Source organism: Phlebotomus argentipes, unplaced genomic scaffold (assembly GCF_947086385.1).
Source record: "Phlebotomus argentipes unplaced genomic scaffold, Phlebotomus argentipes genome assembly scaffold_18, whole genome shotgun sequence".
Taxonomy (NCBI): Eukaryota; Metazoa; Arthropoda; class Insecta; order Diptera; family Psychodidae; genus Phlebotomus; species Phlebotomus argentipes.
In genome coordinates, this window is record NW_026776177.1 from 14,159,328 (window position 1) to 14,175,019 (window position 15,692).

The 15,692-nt window shown below is 41.7% G+C and overlaps 6 protein-coding genes across 9 annotated transcripts; 2 read left to right on the forward strand and 4 right to left on the reverse strand.

Moving 5' to 3' along the window:
• Positions 1-821: 821 nt before the first annotated feature.
• LOC132259592 (uncharacterized) lies at positions 822-1,267 on the forward strand. Its single transcript, XM_059757291.1, has 2 exons — positions 822-943; positions 999-1,267. The coding sequence occupies exons 1-2, from the start codon at positions 839-841 to the stop codon at positions 1,218-1,220; spliced, it is 327 nt and encodes a 108-aa protein (XP_059613274.1). The 5' UTR covers positions 822-838; the 3' UTR covers positions 1,221-1,267.
• On the reverse strand, positions 1,226-5,385 carry LOC132259590 (solute carrier family 15 member 2). Of its 3 annotated transcripts, none has more exons than XM_059757290.1 (6): positions 5,278-5,385; positions 3,327-3,488; positions 2,727-2,877; positions 2,558-2,644; positions 2,230-2,489; positions 1,226-2,168 (listed from the first exon to the last, which is right to left on the reverse strand). In XM_059757290.1, the coding sequence occupies exons 3-6, from the start codon at positions 2,837-2,839 to the stop codon at positions 1,285-1,287; spliced, it is 1,344 nt and encodes a 447-aa protein (XP_059613273.1). In that variant the 5' UTR covers positions 2,840-2,877; positions 3,327-3,488; positions 5,278-5,385; the 3' UTR covers positions 1,226-1,284. The 3 variants fall into 3 exon arrangements, with proteins under 3 accessions (XP_059613273.1, XP_059613271.1, XP_059613272.1); XM_059757288.1 differs by lacking the exon at positions 5,278-5,385 and adding an exon at positions 4,626-4,691; XM_059757289.1 differs by lacking the exon at positions 5,278-5,385 and adding an exon at positions 4,179-4,402.
• A 937-nt stretch (positions 5,386-6,322) lies between these two features.
• On the forward strand, positions 6,323-7,163 carry LOC132260292 (uncharacterized). The gene is made up of 2 exons (XM_059758315.1): positions 6,323-6,471; positions 6,529-7,163. Exons 1-2 carry the CDS (start codon positions 6,351-6,353, stop codon positions 7,122-7,124), a joined length of 717 nt encoding a protein of 238 aa, XP_059614298.1. The 5' UTR covers positions 6,323-6,350; the 3' UTR covers positions 7,125-7,163.
• On the reverse strand, positions 7,138-10,001 carry LOC132259217 (phenoloxidase-activating factor 2). The gene is made up of 4 exons (XM_059756772.1): positions 9,842-10,001; positions 8,733-9,416; positions 7,978-8,267; positions 7,138-7,462 (listed from the first exon to the last, which is right to left on the reverse strand). The coding sequence occupies exons 1-4, from the start codon at positions 9,999-10,001 to the stop codon at positions 7,175-7,177; spliced, it is 1,422 nt and encodes a 473-aa protein (XP_059612755.1). The 3' UTR covers positions 7,138-7,174.
• On the reverse strand, positions 9,906-11,816 carry LOC132260291 (nucleoside diphosphate kinase 7). 2 transcript variants are annotated; one of them, XM_059758314.1, is made up of 3 exons: positions 11,700-11,816; positions 11,522-11,632; positions 9,906-11,458 (listed from the first exon to the last, which is right to left on the reverse strand). In XM_059758314.1, the coding sequence occupies exons 1-3, from the start codon at positions 11,700-11,702 to the stop codon at positions 10,517-10,519; spliced, it is 1,056 nt and encodes a 351-aa protein (XP_059614297.1). In that variant the 5' UTR covers positions 11,703-11,816; the 3' UTR covers positions 9,906-10,516. The 2 variants fall into 2 exon arrangements, with proteins under 2 accessions (XP_059614297.1, XP_059614296.1); XM_059758313.1 differs by having other exon boundaries at positions 11,522-11,735.
• A 20-nt stretch (positions 11,817-11,836) lies between these two features.
• On the reverse strand, positions 11,837-15,511 carry LOC132260290 (uncharacterized). Its single transcript, XM_059758312.1, has 6 exons — positions 14,878-15,511; positions 14,629-14,721; positions 14,184-14,569; positions 13,392-14,096; positions 12,770-13,335; positions 11,837-12,708 (listed from the first exon to the last, which is right to left on the reverse strand). The coding sequence occupies exons 1-6, from the start codon at positions 15,230-15,232 to the stop codon at positions 11,967-11,969; spliced, it is 2,847 nt and encodes a 948-aa protein (XP_059614295.1). The 5' UTR covers positions 15,233-15,511; the 3' UTR covers positions 11,837-11,966.
• Positions 15,512-15,692: the final 181 nt, after the last annotated feature.

Genomic DNA, 15,692 nt, shown 5'->3' on the forward strand with positions numbered 1-15,692 from the left:
GATCCAATTTCGAAAAGCTTTCCACCTCCTGAGGATTGAATCGATTTTAAGGTCACGCACATCACTTAATTCCTCCACTCTGTGGGGCATGATAACAATCAGATATAAATTGAATTTTCAAGGATTCCAACACCATTTCGTATATCTCAGTGGCACACTTTTTGCCGAAGCATGACTCCTTGTGCATTTCTTTCACACTTCAAGTGCCACCCTCTGTGACACCACACGTATTGTCTTTGTCCGCCTCGGTGATGAGTTTCCAAAGGAAGATTACGTCTGAAGAGAGCATTTCCTTCCCTACGCGGTCCTTAGAGGAAATCCCGGCGAGTGTCAAAAGCTCACAACGGATTTCCCAGCGGAATTCTTCTCTATAAAATGTGCTCATGCGCCTTTCAATGCGATTACGAAGGAGAAAATCAGTTTTCCACTGAGACACAGAGTGCAGCACACATTTATCCAGACTTAGATATCAAATTTATATGAAATTTATAATTTTCATATTAAATTCTGAAGGAAAAGATAAGAAAAAATTGAGCTACATAACAATAAGTATATGTATTCATCTGAGAACAATAATCAAGAATGAAAATCATTTATGTTCCTTTTTAGTTTCAGACAAATCGAAAATGCAAAGTGATTGAAAGGCAAGAACACAATATAACACAGTCAAGTTAAACGTAATTAAAATTCGTCATAAGTGGGAATTTTAAACAAAAAGTTACTAATACGCTTTTCCAGTTTTTCAATACACTGAGAAATATTTCTCATAATTCCGGAAATTTATCCACTCATATTTTTCCTTCCTGGATAATCAATGGATAATGTCAGTGTGCTGAAAATGTTGACGACGTTTTCCATCTGTATTTTCCTGGCAATTTCTCAACAAGTTTTCGGAGAGACTTTCACATTCCCTGAATTTGATTACAAAGAGACCAGCAAGAATGTGAGTTCAGCGTGCATTCAATGAATCCATATAACAATAGAAATCTTCTTGCCAGGAGCTTTCCTTCCGAGAGTTTGAATCTGCTTGTGACCAAACAAACCGCTGCAATGTCCTGAAGCCTGGAATTTTGAGGACAAAGTGTGTGCGGGAGTGCATCTCTCCTTCTTGCTATCAAGACGTTTATCGCTTCAATGAACTCGAAGAGGGCGAAATCGATGTGCGGCTACACTCCTTCAAAGGATGCTTCATCCAGCGCTTAGGCAGGTCCAGAAACTAATGGGGTAGCCTAAATAAATACGTGATTTATTGGAACTAAACTAGAGTATACACTGGGTGGAGAATCACACTGAGGCGGTCTTATCCTTATCCGCCGTGAGGATGATGTACTTCTCCGGCGGCGGGTCCGGAGACACTTGAGCCGGTGTGTCGTAATTTCCGGCCATGAATGTGAAGCACGTGATACCGCAGATCATGAGGAAGGAGTAGAGGAAGTACTCACAGCTCTGGCTGGACGTCAGCTTGAGTTCAGTGATAAGAACCACGATGAGATTGCCGATGGCATTGTTGACGAACCACGACGCCGTGAGGACAGACTTCATGGTTGCCGGTGCTTGGGTGAAGCTGAACTGTAAGCCAGGAATGGAGAGGAGCACTTCGCCCATCATTAGGAGGAAGAATTGAGGGATTTGCCATGCGAAGGAGATGCTCAAAGGGGCGGATTTGTTGATTTGCACCTCTAGGATTCCTGAGCAGATGAAGGACAGTGCAGCTGCGACTCCACCCAGAGCCACACTGAATAGAGGAGAGATCTGACATCCTGTTGTGCGGCGTATCAAGGGCACTACGATGTTCTGCCAGAAGGGGATCATCAGGAGGAGGAGCAGGGGTCCCATAGCTTTAACCTGGTCAGGTTCCAGGCGCCAGCCGAAGAGCGTGGTGTCTAGTTTGGTTGCCTGAAACGTCCAACTGGAATCTTGCTGTGCCAGCAAAGCCCAATAGATGGGCAGAGGAAGATACAGTCGCAGGACTCTGAGAAAAGCCCGAACATCCCTGACGAATTCCTCAGAGTAGCGACCAATAGAGCTGTCTAGCCAATTAGCATTAACATTCTCCTTCTTAATGTACTTCCACAGCGCATACCATATGCATCCCACAACCTGAACAAGGATGTTCTGTCGATTTACCTCCTCTTTCTTATAGAAGAACATTCCTATCAGGAAGGTGACTAGAAGAGAGAGAAGAGAAAGAGGATCAGAGGATTTAGGACACACATATACGTTACTTACTCCAACATCCAAGGAAAAGAACGGCCAGGAAGCCAAAAACCATAGCGTAGCAGTTTCCACTAAGTCCTCTGATGGACGGAGTTATGATCTTGCTGAGGAGGATGCCCATCGTGTAGACGAAGTAGTAGTGAGAGAAGTACTTCTGCAGCGATGACTTCTGTTCAGGAAGCTTAAACTGAATGGCCGCCAAGCTCGTGATGCATGCTCGAATATTGCCATTGCCAACGGAAATCAGGAAGAGAGAAATGAAAGATATGATCCTGGAAGAAAGGACAGCTTGTGAATTTTTCAGGAAATCTGAGGAAATTTCCATCACATGGACACATACTCCAATGAAACTTTGATGAATGGCAGCGTGGCGAAGATGATGCCCACGAAGCCGAAGGCGTAGAATATCAGGAAATAGAAGATGGTCCTGTGAAAGATGGAGAAAATACCAGTGAAATAGTTCGCACAGAATTAAATATTGATACAAATTCTCATGATATAAGGCTCACTTGGCATTCCCGAAGTAACTATCAGCCAGAATGGCGCCGAATATGGGGCAGAATTGGCTAAAGAAATTGAAGATGTGAAGGACAGTCGTCGAAAGGCTCTCGGAGAGATTCATTGAATCCCTGAGATAAAGCGCCAAGATACTTCTGACTCCTATAAAAAAAACAAAGTCAATGGCAAGTGAAAGATATTCCCATCAATGTCGTAATCTAGATTTTTTCTGCAGGTCTCTTATCAACAGTCTTTTATTACATTTGCAGATTTTTTGCATGAAATAAATCAAGACCGTCAACAAGATCACGAGCAAAGCCTTGACCAAAAAGAGTCACATCTGCTCGAGCAGGGCAACAAGCCGCCGCCGCGATGAGTTTTTCCGGCGCGGAATCCAATGTTTGCTATTGCAAATCGATATGAATTTTTCTTTTTCTAAATTTAGAATTGTGATTTACATTTTTAAATATAGTTATCCCGCGTGAAAATAGAAAAGGAATAATAGTTGAAAAAATTTGTACAATTCAGCGTGAATTAATTTTGCGGCCGCAGAAAATGTATCGGTGTAATATTCTACATATTTTGAATTATTCCACAGTGCCTTAACTCACCATTTGCAGCGAAAGACTCGAAGAATTTTGATCCTAAAACAAGATACACTGCCGTTGGGTATTTGAGCTGCCTCGCCTGGTCGCATTTCTCTGGTAAGTCTTTCCTGTTGCTGGTGCCATAGGAAGGCGTGTCCTTCTCCTTGGCCTGCAGAATCGGAAGAGCTGCAAGACAATCACATTAATGAGACTGCAATATAGTCGTGGGAAAAGTGCGTGTGCAAATCTGGGCCAATGTCGAAGGTTGTTGGCGAGAGAAGACTCGAGATTCTGAGTGCGCGTCTGTGGGGACGTCGGAAAAACACACGTCACGGTTCAGCCTCATTGTTCAGTGTGTTGTTGATCCGGCCAAATATTTATTCACGCGAGTTTAAAGGCATAATTAAGCTTTCTTTCAAGACTGGAAGTCTGAGCATTCCAAAGCTTATGCAAATAAGGAACAAATCATTGATAAGATGATCCTTTCTACACAGGGAGAAATGAGACATTTGTGAAGCGTTCTTTTTAGAAGATTACAAACAATTTCTGCACAAACATTACCAAGCTTACGGTCTTTTCGTCTAATACATAATAAAACTCCCAAATTTAATTATGAGATGCAAAAAGTATCAAACACTATTCGGTCCTGTTGAAATAATATTCTTGTCCTAATTTCTCCTTTCTTCAGATTTTGCCACAGTTCAGTTAGATAGTAGTGATTTTATCAGTTATTAAAACCAAGTTTGCATTCCAGATTTAACTTAAGCCTCACACGTAAACATGTTTAGATATCTTCTGACCCATTTTTTCAGTTTCCACTTAAATCACTGTTTAATTGGATTCTCCGAGTTATTTTCGCAGATTTTCCTTACTCACACTCTTGATCGGAGTGGATGAAGAGCTTCAGAGGCTTCATTTTGAGCTTCCAGAGCTGCCTTTGAACCTTAAGGATCAGACTTTAAAATAAATACACAATATATAACACAGAGGATGCTGAAAAGCATTTCTCCTCAATTTCTTTTTAGGAATCGCTTCTATAGATTCACGTTGTTTGTCTGACAGAGAAAATCCACACACTTCCTTGTCTGAGGCACTGCTGAATACTGAGAAGCTGGGACATTTCATCTCGGGCCATTATGAGAGGGTGATAAGATGCGCGCACCAAACTCCCCTGATAACACACACTCCCCTACACGAGTTTTGAGTCACTTAATCGAGTCGCGCGCGTCTCATGATCCTCTTATCTCAATGATTTCTCCTCCCAAATGACTTGTCGGGTGCACACAATTAGTGTTATTATCAGTGTTGATTCTCGACTCTTACACTTATTTTGGAGATACAGGGCAGTCACGAGCAGTTTATCTTTCTGCTTCCACAATTTCATCTCAACTGATGCCGCGATCGCATTCCCAGCATCGAACAAGGTCCAGATTTGATGTTGAAATTGCATCAATGAATCTCTGGGCGCAATTGACTATTCAACTCCCTCCCAAATCGCGTGCGCAAATGCACCAGAATCTGTTGAATGACTCCCACTCTTGTTGATAACAGAATTGCATTCATTCTGTATGCTGTCTAAAAATATCGCCCAAAATTTTCCCAAAAATACACCATTTGAATATCTTTCTCTGCGCGGTTTAATGGGAACGCGGCAGGGTCAAAAGGTGAATCTTACAACCTTGCCGATGACTAAATTGCTACATACACAGCATTTATCAATTAAGTAATTATAAGTGAAATGTATTGATGAGATGCAAAAAATGCGGTCAAGTGTCAGTATAGAGAAAAACCCGCGGCGAAGAAGCTGATTGGGGTGATTTTCTGGGTTGAATCCAGAGCTACAAGATAAGAACAGTCATTCTTCAGAGATTAACATAATTGAGATGAATTGCCTTGAGTCATTCTTAATGAGCAGACTTTGTGTATTCTTCGTTGTTCCTTGCATTCTCTTAAAGGAAAGAACATTGATAAGTACCTTTACTCACAACATATTATAGTTTAAGAGTCGCTGGATCTTTATAGCAAGAGGAAACACAACCAATGAGACTATCGCAATTTACAGACAAACAATAAAATTATTGCCATTACGATGATCACTGAAATGCACAATAGTTTTGTTGCGACACTTTTAGCTTCATAGAAGTGAGAAATGAAATGTGTTATCAGAAGTTGCAACAAATCCCAGGGATACTAAAACTGGTTCTTTTTTAGTTGTTGATGATTTTCTTGTATGGCGATGAGTTGTTCTTCAGTCAGCTTGACTAAACTGACGTAATGAATCTCTCGTCAGAGTCATAGGAAAATAAGGCGGCTTATCAGTGGCATTTTCACCGCCAAAATAGCGCCAAACGTGGCTCAAAGTTGAGTTTTTTGACCATCTAGTCACGAGGAAGTGTTTATGTTTTCTCTGGGGAAGTGCGTATAATAACAACACTGCATAAAATATTCCATGAATTAAGATCATGACCTATATTTCCCTAGCCTCTGTCACACTTCTTTTTATCATCGCTCGCAAGATAGCAGATGCGAGAGTCTTCATCTGGCTACGGAGAAAGTAACAGACTCACTCTCTAGACAGAGGCTGCAAAAGTAGGTGAGTTGACAAACACTCAGAGACACTTTCTTCTGTATTTAATACTATAAGTGTTGGTGAAAATCTCCATGTTAAGTATATGCAAGAATAACAACATCGCGAGAGGCAATTAAATTGAGTAACCTCCGTCTGGGTAGATTTGCAATTATAAAACATGCGGTGTTTACGTTTTCCCAGCACAGTTCTTCTCTTTTTCCTTTATGCTTTGCCCAAAACATGCGGGGGATCTCGCGGGAAATTGCAGTTGCGCGCGATGTTGGCGTGTTGCTTTCTCGATCGTCAGTATAATATTCATTGATCAACATTATGCAGAGCCGGATCCATGGATCGCGTGGCGCAAAGCGAAGCGCTAACCATTGGCACATTTTGAGAGAAAGAGTGAAGAAGGTGAAGATCATGGGCCAGTTCAAGATCATCGATCACGCTGTGCAGTCGCTTCCGGAAGTGCAAGAGAAATGTTTAGTGTTTTGGTGATTCTATGCCTCCTGAGTAGTCAATTAGAGGCTCAGGAAACGACCGAAATTCCCACTACAGCACCTATAAGTGACGAAGATTTCTTTCCCGATGTCTTCAATTGTTAGTATCACTTTGGAGATTAAAAGACCGTTGAATTTATTAAACATTCTTTTTAAGCCACTGATGATTACATCGTTGTGACTCTGCCTCCAAATGCTACGACCGACAGAAATCCTGACACTAAGCAGATCGCTTTCCCTCATGATCGTGAGGATGCCTCCGACAAAAGGAGGCCGTGCAAGTGCAAGGGTGGCCTTTGCGCCTGTTGCACAGGAATGCTAATGCAGACTCTCCAAACGAAAGGCTGCATGAACCTGCGCTACATTCCTGAAGACTTTGCCTTTCACTTTGAGATGAAAATGAACGACATGACATTGTACAAGAACCGCATCTCTGGAAAGAATCCACCGCCAATCTGCATAAATCCACCCAGAATCGGATTCATCGAAGTTTGTGCCAATTTCTATGACATCTACTTCGTGGGCAGAAATATGCATGTGTGTATGGAAATGGGTGGATATTTTCAAGGATTTGAACTCTTTACCCGATCCTTCGATTGCCTCCGTATGGGCGACAAAGGCGTAAAAGTCATGAAACCCGAAGATGATAGTTTCCGGCCACAGACAGGAGGAAATCTTGAGGCTGAAGTGGACGCTGGAGATGACATTGAGGACTACGATGAGAATGTGGTTAGACGATTTGACAAGAATTGAAAGATCTCTGTTTACATTTACAATAAATCTTGTTACACAACGCCCGATCCTCATCTCGCGACGGATTGAATCCAAGGGATGTAGTTCATCACGTCCACATATACTCCCGGCACTCCTCCAGTTGCACAGCCGATGCCCCAAGCCACCAATCCAGCGATGAACCATCTTCCACCTCTTTCGCACATCAGCGGAGAGCCTCCGTCTCCTGTGCAGGCGTCCTTGCCAGGCTCTCCTCCGGCACACGTGAAGCTCGTGGGGTCCAGAACGAAGGTGGGCCCCAGACGTGTGGCGCGCAATTGAGCCTGACACTGGGCATTCGGCACAACAGGCACATCCACCTAAAATGCAAATAGACTCATTCATTCATTCATTCAGAAGTGCGTTGATTGATAAATCGCTGCACAATTCAATATGCTATCGTCAGTTACACATTGATTCGATGCTGCTACACGTTTAACAAAATAGTTCAAGACGAGTTAGAATAGAGGTGAGATTTAATAATAGACATTCATAGGAGATTTATAATTGAAAAATCAAAATTTTTCCATCTAAATGGCCTTTAGGCAAAACAGTTCTCACTTCTATCTATCTAGCCGGACGATTTTTAAATCAATATTATGAAATGGTATTAAAACATTAGATAGATGTTAAGATAAATAGTGTGCTTATAAGATGTACAGATGTGCAGAGTGTTTAGCATCGGCAGATTAGCAATAAGGACAACAGATTCAAGGGAAAAATAAATGAAAATAGCGGATAAACACCACAAGCAGCATGAAAGTCATGCTTTATCTTTTCATTAGTATAAAGACATAAGGCAAACAGGCTAACACAATGTTCCACTAATTCTCACCTGCTTTTGGATTGCTTGATAAGTTCCTCCTATGAAGTCACTTCGTCCCCATCCAGACACCCAGCATCGCATTCCATCGAAAGACGTCCTCGTTAAACATCCTGTTGTCACAGCCGGCGAAATTCCCATATTAACCGGTGCGGTTAGTCTCAGAATGGCCACATCATTCCTCAAATTACTGGGCGAGAATCCCGGATGGACGATCACTTGAGCCACTCTGTATTCCTGCACAGGGAAAGGTTCTCTCGTCGAAGCGGCGTCCCATTCGCCAAGCCTCACTTCAATCAAACCTGGATTTCTGGAAAAAATATAAAACAAAGAGAGAAAATAAATGCATTGCATCGCCAAGAAATGGAGATCTGTGGGTGAAGGCCAGCGGATTCGTGCTAAGATATTCCATTCGACTTGCATTCCATGTTTTCTTGTCTAGCAAACAACAGTGTCTGCGTCAGAGTAACAAATCATGTTTATCACTCAAATCCATCACCAATTAAATTGTTGAATTTTGTTGTACTTTCTCAGAAGTGAAATGCAAATTCATTCGGAGGAATTTCCGAAGAACTCCATGCTATTTTTCAGACAATTTAATTAGTGTCAATTTCCATCTAAAATTATGTCATTTGACACTCTGTCGGTAAACAAGGTGAAGAAAGTGATAAAGTATCCGCCTAATTGATGTCGTAAAGGTAATTAGACCACCTTAATTCCTCCCCTTGGAACTGGGAAGCTATTAATCATTTCTACTCACGAGAAACTGACGACTTTATGAGCGACTGTGAGGATATGGCGTTCGTTGATTAACACGCCTGATCCAGCATACACATTTCCTGGTGATAAGAGCACCGCTTGCCACGGATAAGCGCCATAGGGAGCTTGGCCAGGTCCCGCAGGAGGACTTCCAGCCACTGGAGGATATCTAATTCCACACTGATAGGGCCCAGCATCGCAACATAGCTGAAGTCCAGGAGCACAGCTTGTGGGCGAAACGATGTTGGTCACGATATCTGAGCCCCCATTGGGCAGGACACCGCCTCCTCCGCCTCCGGTGTTCGTGACGATTCTTATGTCGATTATTCCAGAGCCATCCACGTTGCCAGTAGAACGACATTGGCCGAGCGGCACGCAAGTGCATGTCCTCGCTCCCGTTGGCGGGAAAGGATTGTTCGGGAACTGGGTTTGAGGGAGCGTGGGGAAGGGGGTTTGCGGGAAATTGGGCAGAGTTGGGAACGTAGGTTGTCCTCCAGGCAGAGGCTGGCCGCCAGGTGGAATTGGACCAATAGGACGAAGAGTGGGACCAATAGTAGGAATTTGACCGCCTGGTGGAACTCCGCCAGGTGGCAACTGTCCTCCAGGCGGAAGCTGACCTCCAGGCGGAAACTGGCCTCCAGGCGGAAGTTGTCCTCCCGGTGGAAAAGTAGGACCAATTGTGGGAAAGGGAGCTGAAATATATCCACATATTTGACATGAAACACTCGAAATGGTTGAAACGATTTTAAAATTATGTATAAAAATTTAACAAGCATCATTCAAAATTAATTTTTTGCAATTATCTGAAAGCTTCACTAACAAACTTTAAAAGCTGGGATTTACGTCACAGCTTACTTATTTGGGAAGTTTCTTGTTGGCCAAATTACATCATATAATGATCTAATTATTATTTGATTTATTTCTTTCATGTAAATCAGCAGTTTTTTTCGAAGATTTTGCCTCTTCTATTGCTTTATTTCCAGTTTTATTTTTAGAAAGCACTGCAAAAATAATTTTATTGGCCACTAAAAAACACTCCAATAAGTCCACACACTTTTTGACTATTTGACACAGTTCTTTTCACGTGGTTTTTACAGAATGCACCAATTATTCTCACCTTGCCTCTCCTCGAAATTCATTGCTCCTAAATCATTACTGTTTCTATTTAGATTCAGATTCTGTCCTGAATCGTCACTGGGAAAGCTGAAGGTGTCATCCTGGCTGCGACTCGACGAAATCAGGAAGACAACAAGCACAAAACCGTCGCGCTTGAGCATCGCGAAAGGAGTGATGAAAGTGGAGCAAGGATTGAGCTCAAAGTCTCGCGCGAACTGACCAGCGCACGTTTCACTCGTCCACGGACGAAGTGAAGGCGGTCTGAGCGCCAGGTGGGATTTTATACCGGAATCTGGGGGCCAGGAAGAGTGAAAAAGTGCGCCTATGTGAAAAAGCTCAATTTGCTTCTTGTTCTGCATCGAAAGAGCGTGACAAAAGGGATGGACAAAAAATTATTCAGTATAGTGTAAAGTAAACAGTGAGTCCTCAAGAGTGGGAGGTGGAATTGAAATGGTTGGTGAATCAATTGAATTAATTGTAATAACATTGACCGCGAGAGGTTAATCTATTAATGCGCACACTTCAATTCTGTCACTGTGTTTTATTGAGTACAAGGATAATTTGAGAAAATGCTCAACACACGCAACTTGTTGGAAATCTTCTGCAATTACAGTGAAATTATTTATTGGAAAACTATCTTTGGCCATGACAATGATTTCATAGAATCTGTTATTGATCAATTGTTGAAAAAGAACGCCACTTCTGAGGCACAGTCTTCAGGTAAATCCGTGCAGTGGACAGCATTTAGCGCCCGGTCATTGCCAAAGCGAGCTCTTAGCGTTTGAGGGCGTAACTTCTGAGCGACTTCCGGATCAAAAGGGCCGCAGAGACGCCGGAAGACTCCGTGAGCGTCATCTGAAGAGATCTCCATGGCCACACAAGGTCCACTGGCCAATTCTAAGATCATTTGATTGTATTCCGGAGCCACACCGCGATAGACTTGCAGGAAGTCCTCGCAATTCTTCCTGCCCATGTGCACCATCTTTAAGGCGGTAATTCTCAAGTCATTACCAAGAATTTCCTTTATGATCTCTCCGGTCTTGCCGCTCCGAACTGCATGGGGTTTCACAACAGCCAGTGTGGAGCCTGAGAAATTAGCTGTTGGTGAGAAGTTCTGCGTCCGGAAGAAATACTCAATATCCCTAGAAGCGTTGGAAGAGCTGACTGATGAGTAAATTGGCAAATCAGGAAAGTTCTCTTCGCAAAATCTCCTCATCCTGTCCACAGCACTTTTGGAGACAATCTCCAGTGCCACAGAAACACCCTCAATTGTGCTGCTGAACAATTGGGAAAGTCTAGTTGAGTCTGTCTCCTCACCATAAATCTTCACAGTGTCTTCAGGCTTCAGCTTAATCATTCTACAGTTGACAACTTGGAAGTCTTGTTTAAGGAGAGCACACCAAATCTCACCCAACTTGTGAAGAGATTTTGATTTGAGCAGAAGGAACGTCCTCTCCATTCGGGGACTGAGTTCTTTCCTGGTTTTGGAATCTCCATAGTCAATTATGTTGATGTTCCTGCCGAATATGAACAGCCTTGAGCCAACGTAGAAGTCTCTATTGGACAATTGATCCACTCTTGTTCGTCTCAAGAAAGGCTTCCTCGTCTTTTCATCGATCTGAAGAGAATTTATCATGATTAGAAGACCTTTTAAAATCACGCGAAAACCTCAAATCCTCACCATTTCCACAGAGTTGTCATGGGAATAGAAGTGGAGGAAGATTCTCCTCTCCAAACCACCATCAGCTTCGCACAGAGCAATAAAGATCAACTTCTCAGGATCGTAGGAGTTCTGTAACGTACTCATAAGAGATAAGTTACAATTGCAACTTCACCAATTAAAGAAAATATTGCTTTACCATTCTTGGCGATGCTCTCTAAACGTCAGGTGATTCTGTTTGTTTACACGCATACGATCACCTTGGAAACCAGAATGAATGAGAAAAAGAGAGAGAGAGAGAGAAGTAAAAAAGGCCGTTTTCGGCAGCACAGTTTCTGGCGGGAATATCAAATATTTGTTTTTGCCACTATTTTGTGACAAAGGTTTGGTCAGTTTGGTCACCCAATGTAAATGTTTATAGGAGAAATTAGGAAGCAATTCTCTATACTTTATTAAGACAATCATTTTACTTATACTGAGGAGATCTTCTGAGAAAGCGCTGGAATTCAGGAGAATTCTGAAATCCTTGTCGAGCAATGTAGCCTCTAAGGATTGACGGTGGAATATCTGGGGAAATCTTCTGGAGATCCGTCAGTTTGCAGTACATCGAACTGATGTTGGTGGCATGAATATTTTCCTGACTCGAAGCATCGCTTATTATTATTTCCGGAATGCTCTTCAGTGAGGTGTCTGAGTGATTTTCCCTGTGAATCTGGGCATTGACCACTTCTTCGTGGATGTGGTCAGAGATATACTCATCATCATCATCGCTATTGTCATCATCTGAGACGGAAAACTGCTTTTTGAATTTGTTCTCCATGATCAAAATGGATTCCCGAATTTCCGAGAGGCTCTTCTGTTTAGGTTTCTTTGGGAATTCCACCAAGGGAATACTTTCGGCAATTTCATCTACTGGCTTAGTCTTCAAGTCTGTTTCTTCTATATCGGGCGAAGGAGGCTCTTTCAGTACCCGAGGAAAATCCACCGTCAATTTCTCTGCTTCTTTATAGCGCAGGAAGTATTTAGTGTATATCATGTAAATAGCTGAAGCAATAATAAGACAGGAAGAGAGTATGACAATGATGATATAAAAGCGATTTTTCCTATTTTGACACTTTTCTGTGATTCTGACGCTTGATCTCTCACTCCAAAGTCCTGCTTCACTCGAATCATCCCGAATGTTCAATGCGCGGATGCGATATTCGTATCTGAAAATAAAATTTGAGAATAGTTAGTGAGCATTTCTAGTGGGTGTAAAGTGAAACTCACTCAATAACGTCAAGATCGCACTCATAAGTTATCTTAAAGGAGCAATTCTCGGATTTTTTAGAAGTTGAATTTTCTGCGGCGTTGTTGATTTTTCTCTTCACTTCCATCTCATAAATTGTGTGATCATGAATTATACGATTCGCCTCGCATGTAATGTCTAGTCCTATGTTGAACAAATCTTCAGTTTCATATCTCTCTTTGACTGTTACAACACTTGGAAGGTCTGACTTCGTCCTGAAAGTCTCAGTTTTGTTTATTTGGCAGATCTTCCTTTCATTCCTCAAAATGTAAAACTCAACTTCGAGCTCATATTTAGTGTATTCCTGAAGATTGCTTAGAACAAGAGAATTTTTATCTTTCCAAGCATCTTTCTCAATAAATGTTCCATTCAGTTTAATCTTCCATTGATAAGAAGATTCGGAACTATTATAGAATTTTACAGCAGCTGAAGTCATATTAATGTTTTTCTGCGAAATATCAATTCTAGGAGTTTCCGAGCAGCAAGCACCCTCCAGGAAGTCATCCTCATATGCAATATGAATCGTTGGTTTCGAAATATCTGGACACTGTAAGAACAATTAGCATTAAATGCATAAACTGTTTAAATAAGAGATAATCATACAATTGCATCCTCAAGCTCAATTTTCGTACTGAAGATATTCTTCTCGATCAATTCACTGTTTTCCATTGAGATTCTGAATGTTGAGTTTTTATCAATGCTCAACCCGCTCAACCATTTAAGAGTAATGTTTGTAGCGAAATTCCCTGAGTTCTTCTTCAGCATAGCCCAGAAGATTGTCAATGTGGTCGTGCTTGTGGGTTCTGTGGATAAGAGAACGATGTCTGGAAGTTCATTGCTGTCCTTCCCCTCTTCATTCTTTGTTGCCCAAGTCATTCCTGGACTGTAATTTTCGTACATGGGAGAAATAGCGAAATTTAGGTCTTCTTCGCTAGGAAATGTGTAGTGATAAGTCATCTTATTCAATTCAATTGAATTTACAATGGGACTTTTGCACTTCTCGTCCTTCCAATTGATTCCTTTTTCACAGTAAAACAAAGTAAATCCTGTGATATTCTCTTTTGGGGAGAAACTCCAGAATATCTCATAAATGGAGTCTGAGTATCTCCACTTGATAAAGCGACAAGGTTCTTTAGTTGTGTTTCTGATTGTCATCTTGGTGAAGGTGGAAGATTTCCCAACAGAATTTTCACTTCCCAAGCAAAGGTCAAAGTCTGTTTGAGGAACCCTTAAGCTGGAAACCGAATGCGAAAATCCATCAACAATGTTGATCCAAGACACGTTTCTATGGAGACTATCTTTAGGATGCTAGTAGAGAAAAATGAAAATAAAGGTTGTTTATCAGAACAATTCTGACGAATTTACAATCACGATAAGATTGTGCCTTATCTTCACCTGTTTATCATCGCAAAGCGTGACTGTGTAAGTAAAATTGGGTCCTCCTTCGAATTTGGGATCGACTGCCATCCAGAAAATCATCAAGTTTGTCTCGTTACAAAAGGCTCCAGGATGCGCCATCGGAACGGCTCTCGGAATGGAGGAATCTGTTCTGAGGTCACAAGAGCTGGGATCAGACCAAAACTTCTCCTCATCCGGCGCATCGGCGAATTTCTGACGAAACACCACGTTGTACTCGTGATTACTGTACGGCAAGTTTTCAATCTCAATTCTATCTTTTACTTCATGACCTATCGTGTAGTTTTTGTATCTCAAAGAGTAGATCTTATTCCTGAATGGATCCAATGGTATTCTCGATGATACGTTCGCTCTGACGACATAATCTGAGGGTGTGAATTGCACTTATCATCTTGTCTGAAAGGAATCTTTCGAATCTTCTTACCAACAAGAACAAAATTGTCTTCATTGCTTCTCTGTAAAACTACTTTGGTGTCTGTGAAGCTTTCAACTGCGAACAAGGGCGTTACAGCTTTTGCTGAAAGAGATAAAAGTGAATAATGTCTTTTCTCTGGAATTCAAATTATCTTACACCAGAATTCCGAGATTTAATACAATTCATATCATATATTATGCTTTTGTTGACGATATGGTTCACGAAAGTCTCAAAGGAAATGTGATATCGCTAACTTACCGACTTCTGTGTAGTTGATTGGAAAATGGCGCAAATTACTGAATTGTTCTTTATTAGGGCAGATCTTAAAATACAAATTCAAATAGTCCATGTAATCTTTGAAGTTCTCACTATTCAAGTCAATAACAATTATGCAGAGTTTCGTGATTTCACTGCAGTCAATACGCAGCGATGACTCATCCTCCCTAATTCCACCGAAATCAATCACAAATTGGCACTCGGAGAAATCAGTTTTTGTGTCCCAAGCAAATGAGCAGGAACCATTCATGTTCTCACTGAAGTAGCACGAGAAATTCTTGATTGCTGATGGAGTGTAAAAGAGCATTAAGAGAATGATCAGGACCAAGTTGATCATATTATCACTATCACTTTGTGCCAAAGTATTTTCCCGAAATTTGCTATTTTAATCACTTAACACCACAAGAATGGCATTTCCTCTGAATTGCGTTATCAGATCGATTTATTAATAACACACATCGCCAACTTTCCTGGAACTCTGATAACAGAATTCGCATGTTTGCATCGATTTCACAAGAAAACCATCACCGAACTTATATTGAAAGGGTTTCGAAGCCTAAAACACACTGAAGTAGGCCAAAAACCTCCCTGGCTTGACTAATCTTATCAACTCGGAGCGAACATCTTGAATTGCGAGTCGTTGGACACGCGAAATCAAACTGAGAAGTCTGTGCTGTGCCCAACAAGAAGCCAGAAGCCACTATCAGCATCGCGTATTTTCGGGAAAAGGCGACATTTTTTGCCGCGCGAAAGTCAATCGAATTTTTTTGGACGCGCATACACGCGGAAGTGCACAA